The sequence below is a fragment of the Simochromis diagramma genome, unplaced genomic scaffold (genome assembly GCF_900408965.1).
Source record: "Simochromis diagramma unplaced genomic scaffold, fSimDia1.1 OVJJ01000685.1, whole genome shotgun sequence".
Lineage (NCBI taxonomy): Eukaryota > Metazoa > Chordata > Actinopteri > Cichliformes > Cichlidae > Simochromis > Simochromis diagramma.
The window spans coordinates 16,308,480-16,329,653 of record NW_024387477.1 but is presented as its reverse complement, the minus strand read 5'-3'; the positions used below and the strand labels follow the sequence as shown (position 1 = coordinate 16,329,653).

Below are 21,174 nucleotides of genomic sequence, written 5' to 3'. Positions count from 1 at the left end.
ATAAAAAAAGAAACGGCACTATGTGAGTTACATAAAACAAGTTTTAATGACGTGACGAAGAAGAATGTGCAGTTTAAATTTGGAAAAGCCGTGATCAAAGCTGACAGTGACTGCTTTCTTGGACACTGACGAGGTTTCATATCAGCGAATCCAGCACTGACTGTTCACACTGAGCCTCACAAACTCCTGGGTCATTCCATAGAAAAAGAAAAACCAGAGTGAGGCTCCAACCTGAACTCCTTAAGAAGAGGATAGTTTAATGTGCACAATAACTTCAGGGGAAATGTTTCCTTTGTACTATAAAATGTTCAGATTAACGTACACGAGGGCAGGTCGGAAAACTGGCGCTTTTTAAGTGAACGAAAAATCAGATTAACGGGTGCTGAGCCACTAAAAACTCAACAACAAAATAAAAATATATATCTACATGAATGTCAGCATATGTGTCATGTGCTGGGGATTTTGTTATGTGGGAAGGCTAATAGAGGCTGAAAATGGCGTACAGGTATGGAGGCTTATTGGTCATTGTATCTGCAAGCAGTCTGTCCTGGAAGATTAAATTAGATTTTATGAATCTGCTAATTCAGTTATTTTAATTGTGCATATTATAATAATCTATAAACATTTTAATGTGTATATTAATTGGTTACTGTATGCCACACGTTTCTATCTATAACCATTAACTGCTGAGTGTTTGGTTTTGTGTAAATGAATTCAAATAGACTTAAACTTGCAAACTGATTGCTATCGACCACAGGCTTTAATGATGGCCACACTCACATTTGTATTCTTAGATGGTCTTATTATTTCACTTCTTAAGTACTGGAGCTAACCAGGTGAAATTTCAGTACAGGATCCAAAGCTAAATTTATGTTTTTGGTCTGATCTATTTCTTTATAATCAATATACCTAATCAGTATCATGTGATAGCTCCAGTCCAAATTGCACGCGAGGAACAGAAACAAGTGTTGTTGGTATCCTGGATGTTTTCTGAGAATTCGTTGGAGAAAACCTCAAAAATGCATTGTGGGTAACTTTTAAACGGTCATATCACTTTGTAGGATTTCAAACAAGTAATAGCTTATGAAACGTTTCATTTTTCCCTCCATTTAGTTCTCAGCCTCAGCCTCAGCCTCTAGCCGTGATTCCTTATGTTTGAAAACTGACATCTAGTGTTGTACAACACCTGTGAAGTTGCAGCCTTTGGTAGGTGTCTGATAATTTTAGATTCTGTCTAATCTACTGAAATGATCACGCTGGACCTTTTTTTGCTTCTTGAAGATGGATTTCACTTATTTTTCTTTGTCTGCACAACAAACCCTCAGCAGATTCGGTGGATCAGGTTTGACTGATTTTATATGGAATGACCCTTCTGACACAAACGTGCTACTACTGCTACTTGACAAAGAGAGAGACACATATATGATGCTTACCTGCTTTGCTGCTGTTAGTGGAAACACAGTAAATGAGGTTTGGAGTGTAACTGGTATCTGATTATCCTCAACAACTACTGTAGGTACAATAGCTTATTTCTTCATTAATGCTGCTCTGCAAAGTTTGCCACACACTGATCAGGATATTCTTAAACATAACGTGAAGATTTGATAAATAGGAATCTTGGTCTGTTTGTATATGCTAGGCCTAACTGCATATTATACTGCTGCACATACATTATGAGCATGTAATACCTCCAGTTCTGCTAACTCTGCCTGTAATAATGCACAGGGACACTATTGACTGCTACAGAAACAAACGCCCGGGCCTACAATTTTTACGTTTGGAATTATCTAGCTGATTCAGATTTTAAGAAATATGCCAAAGCTTTCACCTAGCTCAACGTCGACCTTGCACATATAGCTGTACTCATCCTCCCAGTGAGGACCGGATCTCCATCTTGATGGAGGAAGCATTTACAGTTTCTGCAAAAGAGAGGTGAATGTAAAGCATGAGCTCTGTCGTTTTGTCCTTTTACAGAATACATCTAACACTGGAAGTCTGTTTACGTTGCATAAGGCAGATAGATGTGTAAACAGTCCTGGCTTTGACCAGGTTGTCTCTCTCGATGTGCATGTGCACAAACACACACAGTGCAGGCCAGAAGAGTGTGAGCGGTGCCCGGGGAGACGAATGCTGTCTCCCTCGCCTTGGGCTGAAGTCAAAGTTAGTGTGCTCTGTGGCTCTCCTCCCCTTCCTCGCCTCTTTTTCTTCAACACTCTTCTGAAGGATTATGAAGAAAAGTCCAGAGGAACTGTGCAAACACCCGATGATGTTTCAGGTGTTTCCTTTTCTCGCAGCTGTCTTACGGGCTGTATGGTGGGGGCTTCTCATCTGGAAGGTTGTGAGGAGGGGAGTAGCGTGGAGGGATCATTGTAGGCCAGAGGTGGCTGGCTCCAGACTGGGAATCGTCTGACAGGCCTGAAGAGTCAGGGAACACATAGGAGCCCTGCGAATAAAGGAAAACATTTATTACAATATATATATGCTTTGAGCTATTGTATGCTGGCATCAAATGCGTGAGGACCATGAGATACTTTATATGGATCCAATTGGTAACCCTAGAAACAATCGTCATTAGATCCTGCTAACACAAATTTCCTGATAAAGAGCTTGACTGTTGTCCATAAATAATTAGAAACACACACTTCTCAACTGCACCTTTAAAGCAGCTGCATACCTGCAGGTCGTAGGCCGAGTACGGTGGCAGGCAGGGGGCGGTGTTGTAATATGGGTTGAGAGACGTGACGGGCGGGGGAATCTCTGAGGGGACTGGAGCTGTGATGGCCTCTGGTTCAGATGTGCTCTCTGAGGCAGGAGCAGGTGTCTGATGAAGCAACAGAGTGCATTGATGTAACAGTTAGAGAGCTGCGATTACAGAGAAGCGGCTACTGATAAATCTGACATGCTCGTTCAGTGCACGCACCATGTCTTTGAAGCCTCCCAGCACTGCTGCAGTAATGATGCCCAGGAAGAGGGCCACGATGTTGAGGATCGTAGCCGACCACAAGAGGTGGTAGAGGTGTATGACGTCCTGGCAGCTTTTCACATCTGTATATTCATGGTAGCCTCCCATTAACTCAACATGGCTAGGCCAGTGGGGTAAAACAGAGAGGGTGAAAGCTTATAGTCAAGCCAGAAAAATCACTGACAGTGTTTAGTAGTTTTTAAAGATGCACCTACATCAACAAGACACAGAAAAACAAAACTGGGGTTGATTTATGGTTATAAACATTCAGAGGTTGCTGCTGGAAAGCTGGGAGGAGACACGGACTGAGGTTGGTGACACACAAACATGCAGAGGAAATGACAACCTACAACACATTTCTATGATGTTTTCTTAAAAAATAAAATAAGACAAGACAAGACCGAGTTGATCAATACTGGGCATTAATAGCCTAGAAAAAAGGGACCTACTTCCAAATCATGGATGATTTCTTAAACTTTTTCAAAACATCTTTATTCTGAGGTCCCATAAGAGGATGTTCTCTGAAACAAAGGTTAAAAAACAAAAGAAACATCCTGGTCTGATACAATCACCGCTGCAGTACAAATTAAAATGATACAGGAGCGCACATCAAAATATAAACACTGCACAGCGAGTAGGCACAGGTCTGTCGGGTGCTCGACCCCCTCGGCATACTCACTTCCCGCAGTTGTAGAGGTCGCAGCAGTAGCAGGTGTTGCTCTTCACTCGCAGGTTACAGGATATGCCTGCTGTATGACATGGCACCTGAAGTGCAAAAATTAGCTTATGTCTCTTCTCGTTGAGCCTGCATGGATTATTCAGCCCCCCCCAACAATTCAAGCCTATACAAATAATGATCACACTGACAGGCAGCATTTAATGGCTCATTGAATATGAGTTAAATGTCTTTCTTACATCATGCTCAGACGCCGTGTCACTGGTGTGATAAGCACAGCGGCCCGCGTACAGAGGCTTGAGGTCCTGCAGAAGAAACGGCATAAAAGAAAGAACTGATGAATATGAAAATGCTGGAATAGTCTTATTTTGTTTGCCAACTAAAAATAATAATAAAGTTTTATATTAGACCTGCTATGGACATTTCCAGCTCCATGTTGGGAAGTTAAAGAAAAGCAAAAAACAAAACAAAAAAAAAGCTAATTTATCTAAGGGGCCTCAGTTCATACACTCTGTGAAACAAGACTTTTCCATCCATTTAAACCAACTTTGTTCTGATTGGCTGCCTCTTTTAATAAGCAAAAGATTTGAAAAAGCAGGTGGGCGGGGATTAAGGATATCCCATCTCTTTTACATCATACAGCAACAAAGGGTAGAAAAAACTGTGAGAAACTGAGCTTCTACAGCCGTCTTCAGGCTGAGCTCGCAGGGATTACATGCACATAAACAGACCATTTTATAAAAAACTTTGGGCCAGTTTAATATAACCAGCTACCATTTTAACAGGAGAGATTTTACATAATTCTGTCTTACATGTTTTAAAGCTTTATTTTGTAAAATTTGTCTTCTTTCAGCTGCTTCCTTTAGTGATCCCCACAGTAGCTTTGAGTTTATTCTTCGTCAGGTGGAGTTTTAAGGTTATTGGTTACAATTTAGTCCTTGAGATTCAGTTAATGTCTATTTTCTATAAGTATTTTGCTTTAGGTGTTTTGTTTTTGTCTCATAGCTTTTATGAGCCTGCCCTGTGTTTCCTGGGTCCTGTTAAGTCTCTCTCAGTATAGGTGTTGTCATGTTTTGTTACTTCCTGTCTTATTTTGCCAGTCATCTCGTGGGCTCTATGTTCCTTTCCCCCCTCTGTGTCCCCTCTCCCTAAAAACCTCAAATATGGATTTTTTCACTTTTTCTCACTTCTTTTTCACATTCTACTACATGCTGCTTCTTCATTTGTTCCACGTTTCCTCTCTGGTCACCAAAGCTTGCACTTTTTCCTTTGTTTTGTCTTTTTTTTGTTTCTGTTATAGTGACCCCCAAATCTGCCTGACAGCATCATTTTGCCTTCATCTCTAGCATCCCCCTCTGTAACACAAACCCTTTGCATGTCCTCCTTACCTACATCCCACAAGGAATGCTATATTAAGATGGACATCTGGTCTAAAATCTTTGCTAAATCAAACATGTGGACCATTTCTAGTGGGAACGCTTGAAAAGCATTCACAGTATTGTTCTTCTATTCTTTATTATTTTCTTTTCCGTACGTTTTTTGGCATCTAACTCCTTCAAAACCGTTCAACTTAGAAAAACCATTCAAACACCGTTAAATTCTCCTTTTTTGGACATTCTTCTTCTGTGTGAACGTCAGCTTTTAGCAGTTCAGCACTTTTGTTTTCAGGTTAAAAATTCATTTTTTTTTCTTTATCTCCTTCAAACTTTTTAACTTAAAATTCATCAATTATTTCATTTCAGCTCATACATTCAGATTTAAGCGTTCACACTGCAGTTTCTTCAGAAAATGCACAAAGGTAAAATCGTCAGGGTGAATTATCGCTACATGACCAGGCGTCCAAAAGTAACACTGCTTGGGTCAGTTTATTTTATGGCCCTGGGAAACGTATATTTGGTCTGACTTTGTTTTTTACTGGGAAAGAAAAAATACTGGGGTCAAAAATAAATCTACTTTGAAAGTTTGACGAGGACAGCAAAATGTGATCAGGCCATATTGAGTTTTATGGTTTATTTACATAATTTTTCCACTGTTCAAGTTATTTTAAAGTTTAAAAAAACAAAAACAACCCTGGAAGAATGACAGACGTTTCAGAGGAAACACTCAGCATACTTAAATATATACTAAGATTATGCTGAGATTATATCTGTAAACCCTCACTACTTTTATATTTAATTACTAACAACTATGTCCCTACTCATTATTACAGTTTAATAATAAAAACACACATACCAGCAAACATTTTATATGAGGTGTCTCCTTGGGGACCAGTGCAACACTACTAGCACTCTGATCCAGGTGCGTTTATTTGAATTTCTTTTTAGAAAACAGGAGAAAGTTGCAAGAAGGTGAGAACTGAAGACTCAGCTCTCATCAATCACAAGTGATGATCCTTCAAGTGAATGTCGGGTCAAACAGCCGACGTTAACTCTCAGGCCAAGTTGTGACTGCACGTGCAAATACAGAAAACAGCCAACCAGCCACTTGATGACACTGTGTAGCATACTCTGGATCGTTCAGTATGCGCTACGATAAAAAGGAGCTTTTATGTATTACCAAATCAATAAGAATAAAACTGACCTCACTCTTCTCTGAAGCAAACAAGAGCCTTTTTGAGCAAGCACTTCAGATGAAAATCATTAATATCACAAATAACACTGACATTCAATCAGCTGTAAAAATCAAGACTGTGCTTTCACTTTCTGTGTCCTCAAAGAACAAAAAATGAACGCGTGGTTTAAAACTGCTACCAAATATAGCAAAAATAGATACGTTTAACGACCATGCTCCTCAATTAATGCTCCTAAATTCACTTGATTCAACAGTGCGCCTCTTCAGAGTCTAGTGTACCAAATGCTGTTTGAAAGGAAAATGTTCCACTTCACTGACGCCATTAGTGGCGAACGAAAACCTGCTAATGGGAATCTCCCTTTTCACACTGCCCTAACTTACTTCAGCATAATTGTTTTAAGAATGCATTAGTGGTTACTTGTTGTTTTCTGTGCTTTGCATCATGGAGAATAACAGTCTTCTACCACAAAATAAATCATCTTGTGAGACACCCTTCTGTCTCACAAGAAGGGTGTGGCAGCTACCCCAGCCTGAAAGATGTGAGCAGGACGTCGAGGAGGGGATGCGTCTAATGTAGCCTGGCGCCCAATAAGAAGCCCGTTATTAGTGTGTAATTAGAATGATCTAAATTTACAGGATAAGTTAAATAAGCTTTTGTGATACTTACAATGTGCCTCGCTGCAAATACTCCATCGACGATGGCACAGCAGAAGGCAGCCACCACTCCAAAGCTGATGAAGACAATGGATGCCACTAACTGTGGAAGAAGATGGAGAGGCCCCAGCTTCATATTTGGGTTTTCAATAGAAGGGTAAATCTTAACATAAACGTGCATCATTCTCATTTTCTTTTCTCACCAGTGGCCTTAAACCAGCTGAAATTGCAGTACACTCATGTATATCAGTGTGCAGAAGTACAGTTCAGATCCAGTTAGTGGAAACATCTAGCACTCGCAGTGCAACCCTTTACCTAAACCCATCCACAGACCTCTTCTCTTTTCAGTCTTCGGTGAAACACAGCCAGTATTCGGTTACACATCACCCCACTCCTCTGGAGCCGCCCCACCACAGAGGAGGGAGGGAGTGTGAAGTGACACCACAGACTGAGCAGCTTGAGGTACAGTTTCTACAATCAGATCTGAGCCCAGATTGAAAAGCTGAAGCTCCTCTGACCTTTTAAAAGTGGACGTGGTTGTTCTTGGAGATTACTAAAGTAGCTTTTCATGAGTCAAAGTTCAAACTAATCTCTTGTGTACCTTGTGCAGAAACTCTGAAGTCCCCCCCACCCCTCTTTTTTTTATGCTGCCTATTCTCTGATTGGCTGCCCCTCACACACAGAAGGTGGGCAGACCTCCTGTGCTCACACCCAGAGCTGTATCCCTGAGATCACCATATTAAGGGGAAGCCTTCTTTCTTTTATATCATAGAAATCCAATAGTAGAAAAAAAGGGAACTAAATGTTCAGAGCAAACTGAAGCCTGAGCGTTTAGCTCACAGGCACCACTTATGTGACCTCATTATCTATCACTTTGTGTAATTGACCAATATGTAGAGTACATAAACAGCCTCGTCTCATAGCAGAATGTGAAACACACAGGAAACAGCCATCGATTTGTTAATGAATATGAAATGTTGCATTTTTGTCCACACTCTTCAGAGGGGAAGTGTCAACATGGCAGCCAAAAAAAAGCAACAACCTGAAACAGAACGGATGAAAAATTGTGTTCAGGAACACGGTAAGAAGGATGGACAATTTATGTCTGCAGAAACATGGATGAGTAGGTCAGCTGTTATCACAAACTGCTATGAGACTGTCTTGTTATATATGTCAGAGAGTAAAAAAAAAGGATGATTGGTCAGCTTTAACAATCACATTTAAAAACCACCAAAGAGTTAATGTTTTTAGTAGCATTTGTGTGCGTGTCATTCTGTCTGCAAGCATGATAGCTGGAAAAGTTTTGAATGAATTCTCATAAAGAAAAATTAAATAAGATTTGGCTTACAGCCACCAAATTCTTCAAGGACAACTTAATGATGTATTGGTTGAAAACTGACAAAAAGCCTCAGTAACTTAGAAACTATGTCTCAGGTGTGTATTCTCAACATATAGAAAGAACCACATAAATGGTCACTTTCAAACTGTCCTTTAAGGTCAGTAAAAACAATCTGAAAAAAGTCTGTGAAGGTTCTCAGTCATCCAGGTCATCGTAGTCAAAGGAGCTTGCAAAGAAAAGCGTCTGGACTTCTTTAAGTTGCTTGAAGACGTTTCACCTCTCATCCGAGAAGCTTCTTCAGTTCTAAGGTCAAATGGGGTTAAGGCATCTGGGGAGGGAACTCAAAACTGGATTATAGATGGCAGACAGTTGGTGTCGTAAGCCCCGCCTCTGTTCAAAGATGGTCCCTCACAGTGGACATAGATGCTTCTTTCACTCCTCTTTCAAACCATCTGTCCTCTCTGTCCAAAATGTGAACATTGGCATCCTCGAAAGAGTGACCTTTGACCTTTAGATGCAGATGAACTGCTGAGTCTTGTCCTGTGGAGGTGGCTCTTCTATGTTGTGCCATGCGCTAAGGAATTCGCATGATAAGGTGGGGCCAGGTTTCACAATGAGCTCACCCGAAACTCTGGCTGATTGGGACCCACACCCAGTTTCACACCTTGGCTCAGGCGATTAGAGGATCATCAGGGGGTCCTTTTGTCCCTCTGTGGGGGGAAACTCCCACTGGGTTTAAATCTGGGACTCTCCACCATTTGACCTTAGAACTGAAGAAGCTTCTCGGATGAGAGGTGAAACGTCTTCAAGCAACTTAAAGAAGTCCAGACGCTTTTCTTTCCAAGCTTCTTTGAATCTGAAAAAAACATATACAAATTATGTCAAGCATATCAAAATATGTTTCATTAGGGCAAATAACAAAAAAACCCGCGCTTTGCACTTGCTTTTACTGCACTACAAACTTCTTGTGAATATAACTTGAACTTTGAGCTCTTGGGGTGCTTCTTGCTCTCTTTTATTTTCCTGCATCGTGGAATAAAATTTCTCAAGCTTTCATCTTCGTTGTTTGTAAATTTGTCTTTTTGTATTTTTTTTGGTTTCTTTTGCTATTTGATGCCTCAAAGTTACAGCTGAAGAAATGACACCGGGGCTTATTAGACCTGACAAAACTCAGTTAAAGACAGAAAATTAAAGACATCTAAAAATAATTCTGACCCATGTCTTTAAATTGCAGTTTGAGTGCTGGACTTTGAGGAAGTTTGTTATTGCATTTGTACATGTGGACATTGCATTCTTTTTGGGAATCATCCGATGGTGTTGGATATCGGTCTCACACTGCAGCTATATGTATACGGATAAGGAACATGCCCTTACTGAAGTCTGCTTCTTCACAGGTCATATCACAACGACTGATCGGAAGGTTTTCAAATGAACACTTAATGCTTCACATATCTCTCACTGTGAGTATTAGTAATTTGCGCTTTACTTTTCTACTCAGACGTCACTTCACAGCCCCAATGAAACGTGTCAGTCAAGCAGTGAAGCTGCTCTATATACTGCAAGTGTCGCTGGAAATTTGACCCATTTTGATATTTCACCACAGACTCTGTGATATTTTTATAATTATTTTAGCAGGTCAGTTCAGTCAGGACAACCGTGGTCAAAAGACGACTGTTTTTCCATCTGCAGTTATTTATATTTGACCTCTCTGCCCTTCCCACATGCATACATGGAAAGCGTAAGGCACAGACAAGACCAGGCATCAGTGAAAACAGATACTGTGCTGATTAAAATCAGGCACACAATAAAAGAACGAGCTGAGGTAGAGGTGCGTTGCAAAGTGGCTGGCAGTGCACAGCAACTGTGGGAAGGTTAAAGCAGCTTAAATAGTGTGCTCTATATGGGATTTGCCAATTGAATGCATAAAAAGATATCAGCTTAGGCACCAGCTGTTGTGGGCCGGCGATGTCAAGACTGCGGCTGAGTTTGACTTTGTGGCCTCCCCGAACAAACACTATACTCCCTTTAAAAACCCTACAAACAAAATTTGTTTGGGGCTATGTAGTGGTAGTTATAAGTCTGCTTAACATTTCAAATTCTGTAATACTAATGTGGGAATCTAAGCCTAGAGCCCCTCTCATAGCAGCTGTCTAGGATATACTTTCCTCTTGCAACATGGGCGATAGAGTATGCTCGCTAAGTGGTTAAAAAAAATACATCGGATGAGTTACTCTCTTTCTTTCCGTTTTAAGTATAAAATATGTTAAATAATTCAAGGATTCTTCAATAAAAACTCATAACAACAACGACTCAGCACAAAGTGGGCCATGTAAAATCAGAATCGGAATACTTTATTAATCCCTGAGGAAATTATGTGGTTACAGTTGCAAGACAGCAAGAAATCACAGAGCGGGGTCAGCGGATGCTTGGGGGCATAGCGCGCAGAGGTCACCAACTTTCTGCAGAGTCAGTCGCTGCAGACCTCCAAACTTCACGCGGCCTTCGAATTGGCTCAAGAACATTGAGTAGAGAGCTTAATGGAATGGGATTCATGGCGAAGCAGCTGCATCCAAGCCATTCATCACCAAGCACAATGCAAAGCATCAGATGCAGTCGTGACTCTATGCTGCACTAGAGCATTGGAGGTGTGTTCTGGGGTGACGAGTCACACTTCTCGATGGATGAGTCTGAGTTTGATGTTTGCCAGGACTGCTTGTCTGACTGCACTGTGCCAAGTGTAAGTTTGGTGGAGGGGGGAATATGTAGTGGGGTTGTTTTTCAGGAACTGGGCTCAGCCCCTCAGGCTACGTTCACACTGCAGGCGAAAGCGCATCAAATCAGACATTTTTGACCCTATGCGACCTGATGCATATCCGATGCATATATGCATATCCGATCATGGTGTGACAGTGTGAACGGCACAAATCCAATATTTTCAAATCCGATCTGGGTCACTTTCATATGTGGTACTGAATCTGATACATATCTGATGTTTCAGAAAGCGACTGCTGTTTGATGGTCATGTCGCATTAAATCTGTCTTTTACATCACTGACACAAGACAGACGCCAATTATCAGCACCGGAGAAGACATCGTGAACGCTTCCTGGCCATCCCGTGTAGATGTTAGTGAAACTGTTGGGAAGACAACGTTGGAGAAACGTGAACATTTTATTTGTACTGTATAATCTGACAGAAATCTGCAGCTATCCTTTGAAGCACCGCTCCTCTAAAACAGCAATAAGGATCATTATTAGGCCACATGTAAATAACAAAATAACTTTAAAACTTAAAGCAAAATTGGGAAATGTAAAGTCCGAAATAAGTCTTTATATTAAGGGCCATCAGTCAAACAATACTGTTTGGTCTGGGTCTAAACAGAGCGCGTTGTGTGACGTCTTCGTTTGTGCATGCGGGCCGCTTTGAGCGTTCACACTAGAGCGCGTTTGCTGTCGCATTTTATTTGGAGTGTGAACAAGCAGACAAAAAATTGGATTTGATCAAAAAATCGGAATTGAGCATTAAGACCTGCAGTGTGAACGTAGCTTAAGTTGCAGTGAAAGGACTGCGCACCAGTGCACAAAGAGAACAAATTTGGTGTTGAAGAACTTGACTAGCCTACACAGAGTCCTGACCTCAAACAGACCTTATGGATGAATGAATCAGTGTCTGACCTCACAAATGTACTTCTGGACGAATGGTAAAAAAATTCCCATAAATGCTCCTAAACCTTGTGGAAAGTCTTCCCAGAAGAGTTGAAGCTGTTAAAGCTGCAAAGGGTGACATCATATTAACTCTATGGATCAAGAACGGGATGTCACTCAAGTTCATGCGTGTGAAGCCAGACACGCAAATGCTTTTGGCAACATACTGTAGCTGAACTCAGTAACCTCGCTCTACGAACCGAGAGGAAGCTTGGACCACAAGCAGCTCCTCGTGCACCCACCATGATAGATAAAATAAACAGAATAAAAGCAGTGCATGAATGTAGACAACTAATACCAGTGCAGTTACAACGTCACTAACTAGTCACGCTATAAATAATGTCAGCACATGTTCTGTGTAATGAGATTTTATGGTGGTAAACAAGAGTGTGGTGTAATGTGCCAGGGCTCATTCAACACACACGCCTGCTGACTGGAACTCCAGGCATCTAAATGCTGTTGCATGATGGGAAAAAGTGTCACGACACAAACACATTCTTAACTGCAGCTCTGACAGAGCCTGCCCGGCTCCTCCCACCTGCTCCGCTCATCTGAAGTTTCCTTCCCCACATTCCTGCACGGACATCTGTCTTCCTCCACTTACACCCTATTTCTATTTCAGGCTGCGTAACCCCGACCCCGAAATTCAGGATAGTTTGTCCGATACTCAACACACGAAGCTCCTCGGGATGAGTGGGACTGCAGCTCCCATAATCAAACTGCTTTGTCTGCTGCAGGGTAACTGGGACTAATATTCAGTTTAATATCAGTGATGTTGAGATGAGGTGACACGAAGCACTGAAAGAGATCTCAGTGCACAGAGGTAATATAAATCCTCTTACCATCTGCCTCTTGTTCTCTATCAAATGAGCGCCGATAATTCCCAGAAAAGAGCCAAAGCCCAGCTGAAAGGAGAGAAAACAGCTGTTAGGGCATTTATCTAGCTTTGATTTCAGAATCTTGATTGCACAGTGCAAGCTCAGCACAAGTCTGATATATCAAGTATTAATAATACTTATCATGATCGTACAGTTGTTGTGATTTCTCTTTATCTTATGATGCTCTCTTTGTAAGTAAATTCCAATATGTTTTATTAATTTATCAATCGGACTAACGTGGCGTAACCTGCTCTACAGTAACCATTTACGTAAGCGAGAATGCTAAAAGCCAAGTACTGTGACGAACAGGTTTAGAGATTGAAACACATTACCTCATTCAGTGGATAATGACAGTGATGCTAAATAATAAATGTGGGTAATATTTACAGCTCAAAGACCTTCGGTGATGAGGTTTATCAGGGCTAGTGAGCAGTGGCGAGTGTGCTGGAAGCACAGCGACTTCACTTATCATGCAGCCTAAGAGAGAACAGGCCTGCTGGGCCGCGTCTGTCGATGGTAGGCGCCGGTGCGAATGCGTACTCACGATGACTCCTGAGTAGTAGCCGCCCACCGTGATGTTCTGTGTCCTGGTAGTCGCTGCCAGGCCGAAGATGAGGATGAGCACAGACACAATGAGCAGCATCACCGTCACAATTATGGATTTCCTCTTTCTTCTCTTAAAGGATCCTAGAAGAAATAAGTAAACATGAACACTGGCACAAGCAGTAAAGAGATTCAGGCATTTGCTTCAGCTCTCATATGGTCCTGCCACAGCATTTCATGCAGGTTCAGGTCTGGACTTTGAATAAGCCAAGTTGTAACACCTAAGCTAAGTCTTTTCTTTTTCAGACGTTCGTTTGTAGATTTGCTGCTGTTCTTGGATCACAGTCCTGTTGCATGACCCGGTTTCAGCCATGCTTTAGCTATCAGACTGACGCCTTTACATTTGACTCTAAAATACTTTGGTATCCAGGAGAGTTCATGGTGGACTCACCAACCCTCCACCACTTTTCCTGACAGCTGGTATGAGGCGTTTTTGCTGGTATGCTGTGTTTGGGTTTCTCTAGTGTGGCACAGCGGGTAATGGCCAAACACTCTGGTCTCTGTCAGAAGTCTTGTGGTTTGTTCAGATGCAACTTTGCAAACCTAAGCCATGCTTTCATGTGGCTTAAGGTGAGAAGAGCCTTTCTTACTCTGCTAAATTAACTACATTGTCCTGTACTGCATAGCCATTTCTGGAAATGTAAATCTTTTTAGTTTATAGCCTACATAGTTTTTTTCTTCACAGACTAAGAATTAAAACTACCTGCTCCTGATGTCAGCATCTGAAAAATATTCAATTTGACACACAAAGGCCATCAGTTCTACTCAAACATAATAATTTGAAACAGTAAATATTCCGTTTCAGAGAAAACAAGGGCACAGCTTTCAAGGAACAACAACTGAAGCAACACATTTCTTCATCCATTCTGGCAAAATGACTAGTTTACCCAATGTCGGAGGGATTCATCCCTTTTAGCAGCAATGACTTATTCAGTGACTTAAAAGAAATTTGATGGAATTACCACCTTAACTTGCAGGTTTTCTGTATATTTTTGTGAATCATCAAATAAGCGCTGATAATTCTGAACGAGAACTTTGCAAATGTTTTGGGATAATGGGTGAAAGCAATTGAGAAAAACCACAAAGGGACTCGTGACTGTTCTTTAGTATTCTGCCGCCCTCGCTTTGACCATTAGTGGGCACTTCTGTTGATGTGTCTCTGAGGAAGTGATAAAACCTGAAGTATCTGAAGAGCTGCTGCATGTGTGAATGTTTGAAATATTCACAAGGACCTGACTGAGTTTCAATTTAGCCCAGTTAATGATTAAATTCTTACCTAAAAATGAGGAAAAATTTACTACTATGGTTAAAAAAGATTTTTTCTTAACGTCAGCACCTACAAGTGATATGTTCAGATTCTTGTCTGCACTCACTCCACCCTGCCTGCGGTCTCTTCTTCACCTCGCTCGTGCACGGTCCATTGATTTAGCTGGTTGACGTCAGGTATTTAAACTTGTCACTTTCACTACCCTTACTCTTTGCAGTGTGACTGAAACCCCTGTCTCCTTCTCATTCACACACATCTGTTCTGTCTTGCTTCTGCTGGCTTTCATTCCTCTTCTCTCCAGGGCATACCTCCACTCTCCAGACTCTCTTCCTCCTGCTCCTTATTCTCACTACAGATCACAATGTTGTCTGAAAACATCATAGTCCATGGAGACTCCTGCATGTCCATCATCACTGCAAACAAGAAGGGGTTTAGAGCCAAGGCCTACTTTGACTCAATCGAAGCACCACCCTCACATACGTCTCTGCGACCCCTGACTTCCTTCTTCAGTACCACAGTTACTCTCTTAGCACCCCATCATATGCTTTCTCTAGACCCACAAAGACACAGTGCAACAATTGTTAAAACACTGCATCTGCAGTGCTCGTTCTCAGCACAAAGCCATACTGAAGATCACTGAAGATTATCACCTCTATGATCACTGCAGCTCTGCACATCACTTTTGTTCTTAAAAATCTATTTCTCTGGCATATTCTCACTCTCCAAGATTGGTTAGCACATTTCCATCTCTGTCCTTAACCACCTGAACCTGCTGCGCATTCTTATCAGCTCAAGCTCTCAGCCTAGCCAAATCATTCCTTCCTTAGTGTTCTGCCTCTCATAAACTCACTATAAGCCTTTTCCCATACTCCCATCTACTTTCTTCATCTCCTTGACTTTTCAAACCTCTTCCTACAAATACTGTCTTATACTTCCTGATTCCACGATCAAATCTCCTAGTTCTCTTTCATCTGTTTAGAGGATACACCAGACACCTCCTTGGCAGGTTCGCACGCCACTGAAGCTGCTCTCTGTCTAAACTCTTGTCTGAACTCTGCACAACATTCAACAAATGAAAGTTGAACCTCTAAATGCAAATAAAAAAAAGTGACAGGATCCAGTTCACCCAATATGGACTCAGCCAAAATGGAGAACTGTCCTGTGGTCCAACCAATCAAAATAAAGCTTAGACCCTGTATCCGCTGGACTGAAGAGGAGCGGGACCAGCCCACTTATTATTGGTAAAAGTTCAAAAGCTATCATGTATTAATGTGCCGTTAATGCTGAGCAATATCTACAAATTTCAGAGCAACAAATGACATCTATAAAAGTGATTTGCTTTTTTCAGTGAAGGACAGGGCCAAAGCACGTTCTACATGTATTCCAACAGGGTGGATCAATAAAGAGCTTGAGCACCTGCAGCATTGAAGAGATGACCATAAACTATAAATAATATGTACATCAATGTGCCAAAGATCAGCCTTCAACGGTCAAATACTCTAAGGTGATATTCCTTTAATTTGCTAAAGCCAAACCTCATCAATGTAAGAAAGGAGAATGGCAGAAAGAGGCAGTGGCTGGTAAGTTAAGATGCAGTCTTCAATATCTACTCTCGTGCATTTGTTTCAGTCTGTGGTTGCACAAAACCGCTCTTTCTATATCCTCGGTGATTTATTCTGTCGTCATAGCCCATTTTAGATTAAGCCGAGTCACTTCCACACTCAGTTTTATCAATACATGAACATGTCAAGGTCAAGTCTGCTGCTGAATACTGATGCTCCAACCTGGACATAAACAAGAAAGCACACTGAGCTTGTGTGACTAAAACATATGGCTACAGTTCATTTCTGTCTCCATGGTGCCTGCGTAAAGAAGGACGCGGCCTCTGAGATTAATGAGCCAGAAATACACGTGTGAGTTTGCAGAGCTTAGAGTTAAAATAACAGTTATACTGTGAGAAAACTACTTTTCCAGCAGGCAACAGACGGAGTGAAATGACCATGAGAAACTTGGTGCTGCCATCAGAACAGTTCACCCAGCACAAGATTAACATGCTACCATTCAGCTGGTGCTAGGGTGAGGCCTGGGTTTTGCTGCTGACACATGATAAAATGGCACAGTTTCAGAAACTAGAAGATGTTACCTTTAAAATGAGAAAACTCAGCATCACAATTTTTCTGCTTTTTCTCTTTTTTGGGGGAAAAAACCCCAAACAGTTTTTAAAGAGACTCTTAAACAGTTTAGAAAAAGGATGCATAGATGGAGTTCCAAAGAGGCTGGAACTCTGAGGGTTTTATTCCTGAATGTAGCTGAAGAAAAAAGAAGAGGATTGATAAACTACTAAACTGGACTTTAGTTGTTGTTTCATTAAACTTTTACCACATTTAAAACCGACTAGGCTGATATTTTTTGTTTCTTGTCAAACTGTGATACTTTTAATTGGACTCATTTGCACAAACACACAGGACACAAAAAGGCTGCAGCAGAGATCATATAATTACCGTTAAATTTCAATCATTAAATGTTTACATAAAGTCAGTCTAACTTTATCGGGCCAGGTTTTGATCTAGCACAGTTTTTCTACTGATCATTAGCTTGTGGAGGGAAATTGTATGGTGGCTACCAAATACCAAAAGAAATCCAGTGAATCACCAGAAGAACAGAAATGGATTTAAAGGTTTGGGTGGGCCACAGAAGATTTTCAAATTAAAAGTGATACATGGTGCTAGTTTTTGAATGGCAGATCTAATATAAATGATTCAAGGTTTATTTAATTTAACTTAAAATTCTGTATAAAAAAGCCAAAAGTAACAAGAAAATGGAAAACTTTCTGTTAACTAAGGTTAGCAGCTTAGCCATCAACCAGGAGAAACGTTTAGGTAGCTTAAGCATACTTTACGTTATTATTGAGGTAGGATTATGCCTTTTTTTTACTTATGTAGTCTCATTTGAAACTTTAAATGCTTGTTTTTGTATTAAATAAATGTTTCATAAACTCGTCACTTTTCTATTTATTTCTGATCAAATGTCTTTGAGTAAGGTGCCACTTTATGAAACAATGTCCTAGAAACGCCCAACATGCCTTACAGGGATTTCAAAAAACAAACAAACCAAACAAACAAACTCCAAGGCAAACTTCTATTGTTTGAATAATCAACGATGTGCTGCCATCTGATGAGAATTACCCGCATTGCCAAATATATTCCCGCGACTTTTTTTCTCGCGGTATTTGATCGTTTAATCGATTTATTTTTCATGGTAGCTGCCCGGCATCCAGCTGACAAAGAAAGAAAGAAAGAAGAACACGAAGAAGAAATGGGTGTGCGGCAGCCAGCAGCCATCGGAGCCAAACCTCCAGGCTGCTCTGGTTACTCAGCGCCGCCGCACCTGCAGTGACGCGCTGCGGCCTGGGAGAGGAAAAAATAGTCTGCCCGGTGATGCAACGAGTGTTTCAGGCTGCTTTTAAAAGACATGGGAGAAAATCATAAAACGATTTCATTTCTCTCATCCGATGTAAAAAACAGGTGTGGATGAGCATTTTAAGGCTCACCTGGGTGTTACGGAAGAGGTAAAAGACGCATGAGAAAATCCCCGCAGTGTAAGTCAGTTTAACGGGTTTTAATTGACAGAAAAACCTGCTGCAGACACGCCGCTGACCTTGCTCGCACACCTACCAATGCTCGTCTCTGAGAGGGTCAGACCGCTGGATTGGAGGCTCTGAGGAGGGGGCATGCTGGCTGGAGGACGTTTTACCGAAGTCCAATCCTCTTCCAAATAAAAATAAATAAATAAATATATATAAATATTAAACAATCACGACTCAGTGCTGGGTGATGTAAATCTGAGGGAAACGGTGGACGAGCTGGGGCATTCTCTGACGAGCTGTCCTCCGTCCCGCTGAAGCCCGGGCCCGTCTCATTTACATCCCCGCGGCTGCGGAGACCTCGCTCGGCGTCCGTCCTCTCGCCGTGTCGGTGTCGGACAGCAGGTCGCTGGTGCTGCTGCTGGTTGTATGTGCGCATGTCACACACACACACACACACACACACACACCGAAAAGCAGCTACTCTGGAAGCCGTTACTATTTAAATAGCAATGTTCGTTACTTTGCGTTACACTCGCAAACCTGTTAGCGGTGGATCTGTTTTTCTTACCAGCTGCTGCTAGTTTATTTGCTGAAATATATAAACTGATATCAAGAGGAGCAACTACAAGCCTCAGGGCAACTTAAATTAAAAATCAGTCTAATTGAACCTTTCAGATTAAGACTGAAGTTTCAAAATGTTGTTGATTTAATAGAAATTACAAATAAATAGGAGGTGTAAGAGTGAATTAACGAAGAAGCTTCTCGGATGAAAGGTGAAACGTCTTCAAGCAACTCAAAGAAGTCCAGACGCTTTTCTTTCCAAGCTCCTTAGACAGTGAATTATCACCGAAAACAGGGATTAAACATCCTACTGAGCGCCTGTTTTGTGACAAATTGAGTTTAAAAGGGTTTTAAATCTTTTTTTTTTTTAAATTTTGTTTGATATTACGAAGATTTAAATCCACACTTCTAGAGAAGCTCATAAAAAAGTATCACCTTGGTGTTTAGTGAGCCTCAGGACGCGCAGCGAGCGCCACCAACCGTCACAACTACGGCGTTGCGTTCAAGAACTGCGAGACGTTCTGGGAAACTGTTAATCATTTATTCACAGGGATGCTTTTGAGTGCATGTCGAAATGTGAGGAAATCTCAGAAGTATCATGAACAGGAGTTGTTTTTCTTCTAGTGTGGCGGGTTGGAGGAACAGCTGAAAGAGGACTGGAAGAAAGACCACCTTAAAAAAAGCCACCTGGGAATTCCATCCCTGGAAATGTACTCTAGTGAACCTTAATTATAATTTATCACAAAAGCACTCAGACTTGGTTTCTTTCAATAAATTTCTAAAACACAGTGGAAAAATAGCAGCTCAGCTAAAGCAACACATGATATAAGTTGCCATGTCCTAATTGGACAAACATAGCGGTGTCCCTTACACCTGCGTCCCAGTGCTTTTATTCACAAATGAGGGGAGAGGACCTCCCCAAAGGTGCCCGCAGCTTCTCAAAAAAGACCTTCTGCTTTACTAAAAAAGAAAAAGTAATCAACAATGAAAAGACCAGGCAACTCACTTGAACTAGAAACCACTGTATATTTCAATGTATTATCCTAAAACTAGAATAAAATACAATAAAACCTAAACAAACAGCAGCAGGGGAGTAAACTGCAATTACTCACCAACGACTACTGGGCAGCCAAACACATACCAAGTGAAATGCACCAGATCCACAGACACCACGATCAGACTATAACAACTCTCAATGTAAGTCTCAACACATAAAAACTAATTTCTACATACCTGTATCCAAAGATGAAACCCCCAAAAGACCAGCCGATCCTGAAAAATGGGCTATAATCGAACTTTGATGGAAGGGCTGGAGGAGCACGGTTAATGATGCATTCACAAACACTTCTTAGGAAAGGAATTTTTGCCACTATGAATTCCCTGCTGCTCTGTGATGGGGGTCCAAGAAAAGGAAGGTACTGGAGGGAATTATATTTCCTACACATAAAAGTCTGAAAATTAGTTTTCTCTGCTGCTTTACAAAATGGAAAAAACAAACATTTAGACCTTTAAGTAAAAGTCATAATAAGCATCAGAATATACTCAAAGTAGTATACTTACAATATTATAGCGTTGGGTAAGCAAACATTCCCATCGTTCAACAAGTGGAAAGCAAAGTGGGAATAACTTTATTTATTTATTTTAAATATCCTGTTTATATTCATTGACCTGTCCAGGATATAGACAGGGTCCAGAGAGGTAAGGCCCATATGTTCTGTTCTATCGCTCAGTCCATTTGATTTTGTCTTGGTGGTTACTGTAACACTGATACACTGGTTTAACAATTATAAGAAATGTGTGTTAATATAATTAAAACAAAAAAAGTGGATTTATAACTTCTTCTATTTTGACATGAAATCTGGTTATCAGTTGGGACAAGAGAAAAGGGGCATTTTGGGGGGTTCTCAGGAGCTATTTTGTATTTTAAATGTTATTTGAGAGCTACTTTTTCAAACAATTGTGTTTACACTTTGTCTCAGGACAACTGTAATTTACACACACAAACAAAGAAACGAAATGAAAAACAGCCTTATACACTGCCTGTGCACAGACCCTGAGCATGAAATGTGAATGTCCCCCATAAGTGACATTGGAGTATTTTTTAAAATAGTTACTCAATACAAATTAATGTAAAAAATGTCCAGTGTTCTCCAAACAATTTTCATTTCTGATGGAATATTCTGATTTTATGGGCCCCGGCTGCCCAGAAAAATCCTGGAAGCACCCCTGCTCGCTTTTCTTTTGAAGGACATGTTCAGGTTATTAATCTGCACTGACAGGAGAACTACTGACAAATATATTTTTGTGACTTTTAGTTCTCTGCAAACATCCTTATTTGGCTTTTACTGTAAAACACGGGAGCTCTAACGCACAC

General features: G+C 41.0%; 1 protein-coding gene across 2 annotated transcripts; it reads right to left on the bottom strand.

Moving 5' to 3' along the window:
• Positions 1-27: 27 nt before the first annotated feature.
• Positions 28-18,665, bottom strand: tmem255a (transmembrane protein 255A). 2 transcript variants are annotated; one of them, XM_040015906.1, is made up of 10 exons: positions 18,328-18,665; positions 13,328-13,470; positions 12,748-12,810; positions 6,877-6,966; positions 3,878-3,943; positions 3,642-3,727; positions 3,412-3,483; positions 2,921-3,089; positions 2,675-2,821; positions 28-2,443 (listed from the first exon to the last, which is right to left on the bottom strand). In XM_040015906.1, exons 1-10 carry the CDS (start codon positions 18,383-18,385, stop codon positions 2,300-2,302), a joined length of 1,038 nt encoding a protein of 345 aa, XP_039871840.1. In that variant the 5' UTR covers positions 18,386-18,665; the 3' UTR covers positions 28-2,299. The 2 variants fall into 2 exon arrangements, with proteins under 2 accessions (XP_039871840.1, XP_039871841.1); XM_040015907.1 differs by having other exon boundaries at positions 2,921-3,083.
• Between the last annotated feature and the right edge of the window lie 2,509 nt (positions 18,666-21,174).